Here is a 14215-nt window from a genome sequence, read left to right as displayed (position 1 = left end):
TGGAAGCTTTCATCCACTTGCAAATAGCAATCCATGGAAGAGAGGGAATGCAATTCTCATTGGGGCTGTGGCAAGGGCAAATATTTAAAGCCGCTAACCCCAGACTAACGTCCCAATTCAGGGTGGGGGGGGGGAGAAAAAGAGGGCTTGTACTGTATTTTCTTTTCCTTAGCAAAAAGGCCAAACAGCCCAAGTCATTCCTTGCATCAAATACCGTGTCTAGTTTGGCTCTAATGCTGAGCAACTCCTGGGAAAACTGGTCCGTTATCCCACCCCCACCCCCACCCCATAACCCCCACCACTTTGTCTCTTCCTGGCAGAGTTTTTTGGGGGGCAGACCAAAAGCCTGGCGCCTTTCTGCCAGCAGAGAGAGGAGAGAGACTCAGTGTTTTGAATGAGAAAGGAGCCCTTTGACAGCCCTCTCCCCCATCTCTTCCCCTCCTGCTCCTCTCTCCAGCACCCACCCTGCTTCCAGCTGTTTCCACCCAGGGCTCCAGATGCTTCTCATTACCCTAACTGCAACCAGGCGGCCTCCGGCGCGCCTTTCCCAGAGATGTTATTTATTTCTTTTCATTGTTTTTCTTTCTTGAAATGTGATGGTGACTGGGGGTGGGGGGGATGGAGAGGGCAGGGGAGAGAGGGAAGGAGGGAGATGGAGGAAGAACGAGGGGGGGCAGAGCGGGGGGGGGATGTTTGCTGCCCTGGAATCCACAGCAGTGGATTTCATCAGTCCTCGCTCTAACATGTCCAACAGATGGGGATTTGGCTGGCGATCAGCTGCCTAAATAGGAAACCAGGGTTGGCTGACGGCACAAAGCTCTGCTCTGGGCTTGCTTAATTGCTCCTGCTCCTGCGGATGCTCTTCTTGGAGGGCTGGAGCTTCATGAGAAACTCGCTGGGTGGGGTGAGGAGTCAAAGGAGCAAAGGGGAGAAAGCTTATTTACAAACACTTTCCGTTGTGCAAAGGAGAGATGGGAATGACCTCGCAGGGCCATGGGACCCTCGCCGGCTTCTCTGGAGTAGAGCCAGCACAGTCTCATTGACAGACGCTGAGGCTGCCTGGGGGCCATTGTTTTCTCAATGGAGCAATGAGAGCAGCCCCCGCTCGAGTGAACTCCGTGTTCCCCAGGCACCTGACACAGCTCTGCCCCTTCCTAAGCCCACTTCCAGTCCCAGTCCCTTCTTTGAGGGAGGCTCAGAGGAGGACGGCAAGGGGAAAGGGCCTTTTCAGCGGTGGCTCCCTGTTTATGAGATGATCAGGAAAGGAACCGGAAATAAAACCGCAGCTATCGTAACGACATTATGCAAATCTGCGGCATGACCGCATTTGGAATGCTGTGTACGGTTCTGGCTGCTTCATCTAAAAAAAGAAGATACTGCCGTGTTGCAAAGGGTTCAGAAGAGGGAAACCCAAATGATCCAGGGGTTGGAGCTACTCTGAAGAAAGCCTTCAGATTCTGGAACGTTTAAGTTTAGAGAAAAGGCACGTAAGAAGTGACACGGTAGAAGTGATGCATGGAGAAAGTGAATAGAGAAAGTTTCTCTCTCTCTAGTGGACATTGAATGAAGCTGAATGTTAGAGAATTCTGGATAGGTGAAAGTATTTATTCACGCAGGGCATGGTTAAAACTGTGGAGCTCACTCCTCCGGGAGACAGTGATGACCTCCCACTTAGATGGCTTTAAAAGAGGACTGGACAAATTCATGACGGAGAAGGTGGACTGGCCCCCTGCTGAAAAAAATGCCAACCCCTGTCGTTCAGTATCCAGGCCAGGCTATAGTTGCTTATATTGAAACCACAGCCTGCTGTTCTTTTTCCTTCTTAAGGAAAGCACTCCTCACTTTCTCCACCTTCTGCCCTCTTTCCAGGCCAACTTGCCTTTGCTGCAGCGCGAGCTCCTCCACTGCGCCCGCATGGCCAAGCAGACGCCCGCACAATACCTGGCGCAGCACGAGCAGCTCCTCCTGGATGCCAACGCCTCCTCCCCCATCGACTCCTCAGAGCTGCTCTTGGAGGTCAACGAGGGGGGCAAAAGAAGGACACCAGACAGGTACAGGCCTCTGTGGGTAAAAAGCAAGGGGGGGATTGGACAGAGTTGGTGTGCTAGGCTGGGTGGAGGCTTGGCCCCAACAAATTCCTATTTATTGGGAATGTTTGCAGGCTGCCTTTCGATCAAAGGATCTCCAAGGCAGCTTGGAGCAAGAAATGCAAAATGCAGGAAACCACTCTTTTGTGCCTTTGGCTCAGGCTTTGCCAATCTGGTGCCCTCCAGATTACAGCAAGGGTGGGACATTCCCCCCCCCCAACCCAATGGGAGTCTTGGTCCACAGCATCCTCAACTTTGACTCTGGGGCAAGGAAAGGCAGCATGCTTTTCTCCAGATATTGTGGGACTCCAACTCCCATCAGCCCCAGGCAGCTTGGTCAATGGTTGTGGATAATGGGAGTTGTAGTCCCCTAACCACATTAGCACCTAGCTAATGCCCACCTAGCAGTTCGAAAGCATGTCAGAGTGCAAGTAGAAAAATAGGTACCGCTCTGGCGGGAAGGTAAACGGCATTTCCGTGCGCTGCTCTGGTTCGCCAGAAGCAGCTTAGTCATGCTGGCCACATGACCCGGAAGCTGTACGCCGGCTCCCTCAGCCAATAAAGCGAGATGAGCACCGCAACCCCAGAGTCGGTCATGATTGGACCTAATGGTCAGGGTCCCTTTACCTTTAACCACATTAGCACAGGGCACCAGGTTGGCTGTTCTTGCTCCAAAGGAAGGTGCTATATCCATAGACCCGGACTGTGCTCCTTTCAAAAAGTGGGCCTGGCTCTTGAGGACTGACTGTTAGTTCTGTCCCTGCTGCTACTATTCTGAACTATTGGTTAAGGATGCTTGGTTCTGTAAAACCCGTTTGACGCTCCACCCTCTTTCCGGGACAGGACCAAAGACAATGGCTTGGACCGTGACCCTCTGCACCCAGAACACCTCACCAAAAGGCCATGCACGATGAGCCCCGCCCAGCGCTACAGTCCCAGCAATGGGATCAGCCACCAGCCCAATGGGCTGCCCCACCCCACGCCTCCCCCTCCCCAGCACTACCGCCTCGAGGACATGGCCATAGCACACCACTACCGGGACGCCTACCGGCACCCTGACCCTCGGGAGCTGAGGGAACGCCACCGGCAAGCTGGTAAGTGGCAGGGGGGTGCTGCCTATTTCTGTTCTGTGCCCATCCCATCCAGTTTTCACAGTAATCTGTGTATTATTATTATTATTATTATTAACGGTTCAAAAAAATTTTTTTTACCAATATCTTTTTTAATTTTACCACAGAAAACGTATTTGCAAACTTATTTTAACTCACAGAATCATAGTATTGTAGAGTTGGATGGGGATCAAAGGGTCATCTAGTCCAACCCCCTGCAGTGCAGGAATCTCAATGACATTACATGACATACAAACAATGCTTAAAAACCTCCAATGAAGGAGAGTCCACTCCTTTACGAAGTAGTCCATTCCACTGCCGAACAGCTCTTACCACCAGAAAGTTGTTCCTAATGTTTAGTTGGAATCTCCTTTTCTTGAAATTTGAATCCATTGGTTCAGGTCCTACTCTCCATAGGAGCAGGAAACAAGGTTACTGCATCTTCCTTCAGACAGCCCTTCAATAGCTGCAGCCGACAAAATTCTTGCAAGAATCTTAGCAGACCATCTCCTAACAATATCTGAGGCTACCCTTCCTGAATCCCAAAATGGTTTTTGACCTTCTAGGGGGACAGTGGACATGATTTTCACCTCTCGACAGCTTCAAGAAAAATGCAGAGAGCAAAACCAACCCCTGTACATGGTGTTTATTGACCTGACTAAGGCCTTTGTCACAGTAAATCTTAATGCCCTGTGGACTGTCCTTCTTTAAAATTGGCTGCCCAGATAAATTTGTGGACATCCTTCGGCTCCTCCATGATAATATGACAGCAACAATCGCAGATAACAGTGGCTCTCAAAGTGAACCATTCACAGTGGGATCAGGTGTTAAACAGGGTTGTGTTATCGTCCTAACTCTATTTATTATTTTCATCACCATGATCCTACACTTTGTCGAAGGGAAACTCCCCACCGGAGTAGAAATCATATATCGGACAGATGGAAAGCTCTTTAATCTGAGCAGGCTGAAAGCAAAGAGTAAGGTTACCATAACTTCTGTCATAGAGCTTCAGTATGCTGATGACAATGTAGTGTGTGCACACTCAGAGGATGACCTCCAAGCCATCCTAAATATCTTTGCTGAAGCTTACGAAAAACTTGGCCTATTGCTTGACATCCAAAAAACCAAAGTGCTGCACCAACAAGCACAAAACAACCCCTCTGCAGCACCACAGATCCAACTCAATGGTGTAACGTTGGAAGGTGTCGATTGCTTCTGCTACCTGGGCAGTTATCTTTCCACAAGGGCCGACATTGATGCCGAAAACCAGCATCAAAGTGCAGAGTGTTGTTTGAGGACCAAGACTTTCACAGGGAAACCAAAATTCTTGTTTACAAAGCTATTGTACTACCAGCCTTACTGTATGCTTGTGAAACATGGACCACTTATAAACGCCATCTCCAACTCCTTGAAAGGTTCCATCAACGGTGTCTCCAAACAATTTTACACATCACTTGGGAAGACAGGTGAACTAATGCCAGTGTACTGGAAGAAGCAAAGATCACCAGTGTCAAAGCAATGATTCTTCAACCTGAACTTCATTGGACTGGTCATGTTGTTCGGATGCCTGATTGTCATCTTCCAAAGCAACTATTCTATTCCAAACTTAAAAATGGAAAGCGTGTTGCTGGTGGTCAACAAAAGAGGTTTAAGGACTCTCTCAAGGCAAATCTTTAAAAATGTAGTATAAACACTGACAATTGGGAAACAACGGCCTGTGAGTGCTCCAAGTGGGGAACAGCCTTTACCAAAGGTGTCATGGACTTTGAAGACACTTGAACTCAGGATGAAAGGGAGAAACGTGTTAAGAGGAAGGCTCATTTGGCAAACCCTCACCATGATCAACTCCCATCCAGAAACCTATGTCCCCACTGTGAAAGAACGTGTGGATCCGGAATTGGCCTCCACAGTCACTTACGGACTCAGTGTTAAGACCATGTTCATGGAAGACAATCTTACTCGGCTATGAGTGATCACCAAAGATGGCTATCCTATCATCTCTCAGTCTTCTTTTCTCCAAGCTAAACAGTCAACTCATTTGACTATTCCTAAGACTTTGTTTCCAAACCCTTCATAATCTTGGCCACCCTCCTCTGCACACATTCCAGTTTCTAAATATCCTTCTTAAACTGTGAGGGTCTGACCAAGACAAAACAGAGTGGTACCATTACTTCCCTTGATCTGGACACTTTACTTCTGTTGATGCAGCCTAGAATAGTGTTAGATTTTTTTTGCTGCTGCATCACACTGTTGACTCATGTTAAGTTTGTGGTCTACTAAGACCCCCCCAGATACTTTTCACATGCACTGCTATCAAGCCAGGTGTCCCCCATCCTATATTTGCACATCCAACTATTCCTGCTTGTGTAGAACCTTACATTTGCCCCTGCTGAAATTCATTGTGTTAGTTTTGACCCAGTTCTCTATTCTGTTAAGGTCATCTTGAATCCATCTCAGTGTATGTATTCCTGAATGTACTTTACCATAAAATCCATATTACTATTTTTTTTAAAAAAATGCATTTGGGGATGTTTTTCAGCTGAGAACTGTATAGCAACATTTGGAAGGGTGTGAAATCTGAAGGGTAATGATGTTCTGATCTGTGCATTAGTTCAGGAGGTACAAATTGGTTTGCTTAACAACTTGACCAAATGAAATTCTCCTCCATCCTTAGATGAGGCATGGGACATCTGTCACAGAGTGTCAGCCAGAAAGAGATAGGAGACAAATTTACTGTAGATGCATGTCCCTTGAAGCGATGTAGTCTTAAAGGTACGTGTCGCTATCCATTCCTAGCCAGGCTGAGCCCACAGAAGGACTTGGAGGAAGCAGGTCTAGCAAGTGGAAGGACATTAGCATGCTTTGCATTAAAAAGACCCAGGTTCAATCCTCAGCATCCCATCCCTGCCTTATGTCTTGAGCTGATAGCCAGAGTGGGCAGTTAGCCGGCATTTCTAATCCAAGTTCAAGAACCACAGAGCAGAGAATGAGGGAGCCAGAGGCCGGTCTTTCAGTACCCTCGGCCAATCACAGGATGGAGACAACCCCTTTGGGGATTAACACCCTCATGTTCCCCAATGCTTGCTCCTGAAGAAGTGGTCGAAATACCAGGTGCCAACCAGAGGACTCTGCTTTTAAGGCTCTGGATGCCTGAGAAAAGAGGAGGAGCCTAGATGGGGCACTTGGACCCAGGAGCTGCTGTGTCCCCATGGATAAGGATGGGGGGGGGGATTTGATTCAGTTTGCATTTAAAGGCAAGTCTACCCAATCTGCACTTTCTAAAACAGAATGCAGACCAAAATGTAGCTGAATTTTGCAGTGCAGTTCTCCAGCTGAGCAACGTGTGCAAAAATGCATGTGCTGGGGTAAAGTCTGCATATAAATGCACACATTAGTGGAAATAACCTTTTCCTTTGCAAAAAAAATGTGTATATTAGGCAAACAGCATTCAGAAATGTATATTCTGAACTAGGATAAATTTACACAAGCGAGCTGGTAAGTTTTCATGATAACTTTTTTCTTTTTTCTTTTTATTAATTTACAATATCAAGCACCAATAAACAAACAAAAAGAAAACACATGATAAACAAAATCAAAAGAAAAACACATCAAAAACATAGCAGGTAAAGAAAAGAAAAAAGAGAAGACCACACTGCAAAGTAAAAGACTAAACAACACAACAATGATTGACTTCCCTCCATCTCGGTTTTGGACTATGTTACAAAATGTTTTCATACTGCAGTTTCACTTTCTTAATCTTTTTACGTCACAGGATGATAACTTTAATATATTGCAAACTGAAGTGCAGAGAGCTGAACTTAGATCTGCGAAAGTGAGAAACAGAGAAAAACTGAATTGGCATATTGACCCATCCCTACCTGTGTGTGCCCTATATGTGTGGGTGTGTTGCGGGCGTGTCATGTGGGGTGGCCAGGCCCACCCCTCTGCAACTGCTCTCAAGGGCCTGATGCCAAAAGTTTGCAGTGCCACCTACCTTCCTGATTGGTGATATTTTCCTCTTCTCCCTTAAGCTGTGCACAGTTCCCGGCAAGAGGAAGTCATCGACCACAGGCTAACGGACAGAGAGTGGGCCGAGGAGTGGAAGCACCTCAACAATGTATGTACCAAATCCCACCGCATGACTTGCGGTGGCTGGGATGGAATCTGGGTGTGGGGCAGAGGCTGTAGCGCAGATCTTTGTATATAAACGTATTGATTGTCAAGACCTATGCCCTTGCTTTCCGATCAAACAATCCCTAGGGAGGCTGGCAACAGATTAGGATAACACCGGGATGAAACACACCAAACAATTAACTGGACAGAAATTGGCAGCAGAGCGGCGTCATGTGATAAAGCGGCATAATTATATCCCTAGGACAGCTTGAGCAAATAAAACAGTTTTGCCTGCTGAACCCCTAGGGGAGGGAAGTGGCTGATACACAGCTGTGCTCCAGAAGGATGCTGCATTGGCACAGGGGCCACAGAGATAAAGACCCTTCCCTTGGTATTGGCTAGCATCCAGTCACTTGTGCACTTTGGACTTTTTCACTGCTAATTCTTGCCAGGGTGGCAGGCAAGCAAGATGTCCCTGTGCCTTGGAGAAGATTTGCTGGCCAATTGACAAAAAGAACCCGTTAGCTTTGCTCTTCCAGGTACCATCCACCGGCTGGAAAAGTGGAGGTGTGTAGTGGTTAGAGCAGCAGTTCCCAGACGTTCTCAGGCCACCATCCCCTCGGTTTCACAAACTCACCCCTGGGGCCCCCAACTCCACCCTATAAAAAGCATTATTCAGAATAGCAGGATAATAACACAGTAAAATTCAAAAAAGTTACAATGAATTGCACTTTTATTCGAAATCCAATTAAAACTATTCAGTTTAATTAATTCAGCAAAACTGCTGAACTTGATCCAGTGATACCAGCTTTTCAGAGTCTTAAAGTAGTTTATTTTTGTTATTTATTAATATTGTCATAACTCTTATTATGACTTTATATTGGATCGGATTGTTACTATTAATGTTTGAAGTTTTATTATGTTTTTATATGTGTTGGAAGCTGCCCAATGTAGCTGGGTCAACCCAGCCAGATGGGCATGGTATAAATATATTATTATTATTATTCTTAATAATATTTATTTATTTATTTATACATACATACATACATACCTCACCTTTTTCCCTGATGGGACTCAAGGCAGTTTGCAGATTAAAAACAAGAACCGCTAAAAATACAGGGGGGGAATCATTAAAAAACAATTCAAACTATATGCACATATACAAACTATTAAAACCATACAGATAATTACAAAGAAAACAGCACAGCACCAGCCCTTTCATATTCACACCTCCAACACCCCCCCCGCCACCTGCTTTCTTTTTAGTGCCCCCCTAAGTAATCCCACCCCCACTTAGGAAACCACTGGGTTAGTGTGTTGGATTAGGACCTGGGAGACCAGGGTTCAAATCTCCACTGGGCCATGAAACTCACTGGGTGACCTTGGGCCGGTCTCCATCTCTGAGCCTAACCTACCTTACTTCCCCAATGTTTTGGGCTACAATTTCCATCAGCCATGGGGCTGATGGGAGTTGTAGTCCAAAACAACTGGATTGTGCCAGGTTGCCCAACGCTGTCCAGGAGAATTCTCTTGTCACACATGCGCACACTCACACCCATGTATATAAGCTTAGTTTCTTAAGTCCCATATTTCTGCATGTATTATACTCTTAGGTTCTGGCAGCGGATCATTTACTTTTAATAATTTCTATTCGGTGTTTTATTTCTCCGGGGGGGGGGGAGAACAAACACCAAAATAAGCCCTCCTACAAGCAATAAAGAAACTGTTAGCAAATGCTAAAGCAGATTAGGCAAAAGACAGTAATAGACAATAAAAATAGTACACAAATGAACAAACGGCAGCAGCCTAACATAAACTTTCGAGGAGGAAACAGCAGGAGCAACTCAACTTGGCCACATTATTTAAAATAGGATCAAAGTGATCTTTCAAAAGGAAAATGTATTTTTTTCTGGAAAAGGAGGTAGGCGAGATGGAGGTGACTGTGACCCATATGGAAACCTATATGCAAAGCAGATGGCTTCCCTGCCAAAAAAAAAATTATCCTGAGAACTATAGTTTTCATGGGTGCTAGGAACTGTAGCTCTGTGGGTGAGGAAACTATGGTTCCCAGGGTTCTTTGGGTGGAGCCATGACTCTGAAAGTGGTGTGAATGTGGTTTAAATGCATGCTGTGGATGCAGTTTTAGTTCTCACCGTCCTCACAGCAACCCTGTAAAGCAGGCCACCACGGCCTGTGGGGAAATGGAGGTTGATGGTGCCTGGGCAGAGCTAGCAGGTCAGAGCTATGGAGGGTGCCCCCATCCCAGGCTACCCAAGATCTTATGTTGTGGCCTTCCACCCAGCAGCTGCTGAATTGCATCATGGACATGGTGGAGAAGACCCGCCGCTCGCTCACCGTGCTTCGCCGCTGCCAGGAAGCCGACCGTGAGGAGCTGAACCACTGGATCCGTCGCTACAGCGACGCCGAGGACATGAAGAAGGGGCCCAGCCCTGCCACGCGACCTCACAATAGCACTGCCAACACTGAGGCGTCCCCTCTAGGTACCCATGCGAGGGATAGGCTGGGCTCCTAAGCATTCGGCCTGGTTTGTTTTTTGCTGGGCGACTACACGATGTTAGCTATTGAATGAGCATTTCCCGTTACAGTGGTACCTCAGGTTACAAACGCTTCAGGTTACAGACTCCGCTAACCTAGAAGTAGTACCTCAGGATAAGAACTTTACTTCAGGATGAGAACAGAAATCACACAGCGGCAGCGGGAGGCCCCATTAACTGAAGTGGTTAAGAGCAGTTTCAGGTTAAGAAAGGACCTCCGGAACAAATTAAGTTCTTAACCAGAGGTACCACTGTATTTGTTGGTAGGGAGGCTAGATGACGTGGCCTCAAAGCGAGACTCATCCCACGCTTCCCGGTTCCTTTCCCACCTGTTGCAAAAAGTCCAGTCTCTGAGGGAAGCGGGTTTGTTCTGCAGGAGCTGCAAATCAGCTTTAATTGTGCAGATTGAATATGCAGGGATGTGATTGAATCCCACCTCCAAAATAGTGACAGGCTGGAAGTGCCCCAAGTCAAGGGAAGTGCAGCTGCCTGGCATGTAGAAGGTCCCAGGTTCAATCCTTGGCAGCCTCTCCTGGTAGGTCTGGAAGCAATTCCTGCCTGCAACCCTAAATAGCTGCTGCCAGTTGTGTCAGCAACACTGAGCTATTTGGAGCAAGGACCTGACTTGGTATAAAACAGCTTCCTATGTCCATCTCTGCCCATCTTGTCCAGTGCTGCCTGCTCAGACTGGCAGTGGCCCTCCAGGATCTCATGTTTTTTTTTTTAAAAAGTCACTCACATCACTTGCTACCTGATGCCTTTAAACTGGAGGTGACATAGATTTGAACGTGGGACCTTCTGTATGCCAAACAGGTGCTCTGCCCCTGAGCTAGTTTCCTTCAGCTTCCAATCCACCTCTCCAACATCTGTCATGACTGCATCATAAACAGAGAACCTATGGAGAAAGAGAGGATGGAGAGAAGCTTTTCTCCCTCTGTCACAGTACAGGAACCTGGGGATCACCCAATGAAAGGAACGAGGAGGTTACAGGTGGACCAAAGGAAGTACTGCTTCACAAGTAACTTGTGGAACTCACTGCCACAAGGGCCGGTGATGGTGGCCACTGCCTTAAATGGCTTTAAAAGAGGGTTAGGCAAATTCGTGTCAATGGCTATTAGTCATGATGCCTGCATGGAATCTCCACATTCAGAGGCAGTTTGCCTCTGGATATATTTCTTTTATTTGAGTCCATTCATCGCTACTAGATGATAGGCATTGAAAGAAATCAGGGAGGGCTGTTGCCTTCCCTCCCCACCACTGGGCTTCCTGGACATATATGGCTGGCCACTGTGGGATGTAAGAGTAGATGGGTCCTCATCTGGTCTCTTCCAGCAAGACTCCGCTAACATTCTCAGTCTTGCTTCCTTGACTAATCCCTGCCATCCCTCTTCCTCACTGCATGGCATTTTGAGCCACTGACTTTGCACAGGGGCAGAGGGGGCCCCTGCCATTAAACTAGCTTCCATCCACCATTAGCTTTGGGGGCAGATAGCCCTGTACCAAACAGCTGGACGCACAGTCATAACTTAAGGATGCCCCATCCCCCTGCTAGACAGGTGTAACAGATAGACAGGGCCACCTGTCTGTCAGTCACCTGGCATTTTGCGCAGGTCTGTGCTCTGAGCTTTGCAAGCCCCAATGATCAGCTGCTTCTTAGTGCTTGCAAATCACAGTGCAATAGGGCTTGGGCGGAAATTGGCCCACTTGTGTCTTTACCTGTTCCACATATGATGCCATACGTGGCATCAGGTGTCGAGAAGGTAAGTGTAGAGGCCAGAGGCTCTCCCACGACTGATCTGCTGAGGATCTTGCTAGGCTTTCGTGTTTTGTTTTGCTTTTAAATCAAGTCGAATGTTTAGCATTTCTTAACAGCATTTTCTCCATCTGTCTTTCTCCCAGATGCTCACCGCGAGTTTGTATCCAGGCCCCTGTCTGGCTACATGCCGGAGGAAATCTGGAGGAAAGCTGGTGAGTTTTTTGGGAAATGAGGAAATAGTTTAAGAACAAAACTAACTCCTGCACTACATAGCTGGAGGCAGAAATCATCGAATCCATCAGTTCCTAGATCCCTACTGTGATCCTGGTCATTTCCCCTAGTATTTACACAATCTTGGAAGTTAAATGCAAAGACACATTCAGTTACAGACCCCTCAGGATGGCCAAGTGTCCTAATTTGCAGAGGACGGCCGTCTGTTTGAAGGCCTGTCCAGTCTGAGTCCCATTTAAACCTAAGGAAGAGCGGCGAGCTGCCTGCCAACATTGGAGTTCCTGGGCTGCAGATTAAGTGTGCCGCCCCTTGCTTAGCGCCCCCTACATGACTCCCGCCTTGCCCTGTGCTCTTCCTTTCAGAAGAAGCTGTGAACGAGGTGAAGCGGCAGGCCATGTCCGAGCTCCAGAAGGCCGTGTCCGACGCGGAGAGGAAAGCCCACGAGCTGATCACGACGGAGCGAGCCAAGATGGAGCGAGCCCTGGCAGAAGCCAAGCGCCAGGCCTCCGAGGATGCGCTGACCGTCATTAACCAGCAGGAGGACTCCAGTGAGGTAGTGACACCCTCTCCCAACGTGGATATTGACACCAGAGTAGTGGGCTGGAAACAGTGAGGACGGTCCTTTTTTCTTCCCCCCCTAACTTTCCGTTCCTTAAATGTATGACGTTGAGCTCCATCTGGACCTGAGCCAAAGCCCAGTGCGAATGCAGCCAGAGGGAGAGACTGCCCGTGCGCTTGGTGGCCCCGGTGAAGAGAGTATAGAGAGCCCCTTAGCCCCGCGCTTGTCTTTCAGTCCGCGCTGATCTGTGTGCTTTCGCCTTCTCCTGCAGAGCTGTTGGAACTGCGGGCGCAAGGCAAGCGAGACCTGCAGCGGATGCAACACGGCGCGCTACTGCGGCTCCTTCTGCCAGCACAAAGATTGGGAGAAGCATCACCACGTGTGTGGGCAGACTCTCCAAGGCCTCCCGGCCTCTGCCGGGGCAGCCTCTTCGGGGCTGGGCGTAGCTTCGGCTCAGCCAGACGTGGTGGCTGTGAGTACCTCCATCACCAGCGTAGCCGTGGCGGGAAGCCCCAGCGATTCCGGCTCGGCCGCCGCCTCGCGTTCCGGCACGCCGGCCACGCCGGCTCCTCTGGACACGGCGTCCCGCTAAGGCGGGCGGAAGGGGAAAGGGAACCGGGGAGCCGACCAACAACTGTCACTGCTGCTACCACTTCTCTCCAAATGAAAACAAAAACAAAAAAACTGCATTCAATGCAAACCCTCAGCTACCTGACACGTATTTGACCTCCAAAACGACCTCTATCTCTCACACGAAATCCTCACGAATCCTCAAACCTGGGCTTTAAGTGGAGTTAAGGCAAATACCAACCTTCTCCGTTCACTCGTCAGTTTTTGGTTTTTTTGCTTTTAATTCTTCTTCTTACAGATATGATTTGGGGAAATTTATTGTTATGATTATTACTTTTTATTTTTTATTTTTTGGATGAGGAATTTGTCTGCAAGCGTCGTGCATCTTGACTTGGAAGGGGGCGGGCGGGAGAAGGGAACTGAAAAGGTCTTCTGCCCATCCTTCTGCTGGAGATGTGTTCGAGGAAATGAAGGAACTGGAAAAAAACAAAAAAACAAAACCACCCCTTCCCCGAAAAGGAGAAGAGGGAGAAGGTGGGGAAATGGAAAAATGAGAAAAGAAAAGAGAAAGGATTTCAGTTACAAAAAGCAAGATTTTTTTTTCTTTTTTGTAAAAAAAATAAAAATAAATAAACAATAAAAAATCATCAAACTCTTTGGCTTTAAGTAAAACAGAAAAGAAAAGATAAAATCCAAAAAGAACCCAACAAAAACCAAGTGAAGGAAGCTTACCTGTAAACTACCTTGCTAGCTAGCCAAGAAGATACCAGATTCACCTCTGCTCCAAAGGAAATCCAAAAACAGAAAAAAAAAATCCAAACTTTTTTTCCACTGCCAAAGTTTCTTTCTTTTTCTTTTTCGTTTTCGGTTGGTTGGTTTCTTCTTCTTTTCCCTCTTTCTCCTCATTTTGGGGGGGGCTTCTTATTTATTTTTGCGGGTTTTTTGCGAACCGAGGAGTCATGCGCATCATCGCAGGTCCGGAGAGCCAACTGCGCCGTTCTGACCGACAGCAATTCCTGCTGGGTTTCATTTCAACTCCTTGCGTTCTTGGATGGGGTGGGGGTGGGCAAGGGGGTGGGCAGTTGGGGGTGGGAGGAGGGGGCTTTCATGCACTTGGACCTTCACCGTTCCGATGTATACCCTTTGAAGGAGGACTTAGACGTGCAACTGTGGGATCGAAAGAAATTTTCGTAGAATAAAGCAAAAAAAATAAAAGCAAAAAAAAAATTATATTA

General features: G+C 47.5%; 1 protein-coding gene across 6 annotated transcripts in view; it reads left to right on the top strand.

Annotated features, from left to right (window-relative positions):
- The window catches only part of CBFA2T3 (CBFA2/RUNX1 partner transcriptional co-repressor 3), a 65080-nt gene extending 51448 nt beyond the window's left edge, over positions 1-13632 (top strand). For 3 of the 6 annotated variants that reach the window (XM_081017802.1, XM_081017805.1, XM_081017807.1), the window contains 7 exons: positions 1870-2051; positions 2931-3181; positions 7228-7313; positions 9612-9810; positions 11764-11832; positions 12214-12404; positions 12682-13632. In XM_081017802.1, coding sequence (XP_080873928.1) covers positions 1870-2051; positions 2931-3181; positions 7228-7313; positions 9612-9810; positions 11764-11832; positions 12214-12404; positions 12682-13002 — 1299 coding nt within the window. In that variant the 3' untranslated portion in view covers positions 13003-13632. The remainder of the gene's footprint in view (positions 1-1869; positions 2052-2930; positions 3182-7227; positions 7314-9611; positions 9811-11763; positions 11833-12213; positions 12405-12681) is intronic. The other 3 variants (XM_081017803.1, XM_081017806.1, XM_081017804.1) reach the window with 2 other exon arrangements.
- The last annotated feature ends 583 nt before the right edge of the window (positions 13633-14215 follow it).

Source organism: Podarcis pityusensis (assembly GCF_964106645.2).
Source record: "Podarcis pityusensis genome assembly, chromosome: 8".
NCBI lineage: Eukaryota > Metazoa > Chordata > Lepidosauria > Squamata > Lacertidae > Podarcis > Podarcis pityusensis.
Note: the sequence above shows the minus strand (reverse complement) of the source record. Positions and strands in the feature narration are given on the sequence as shown.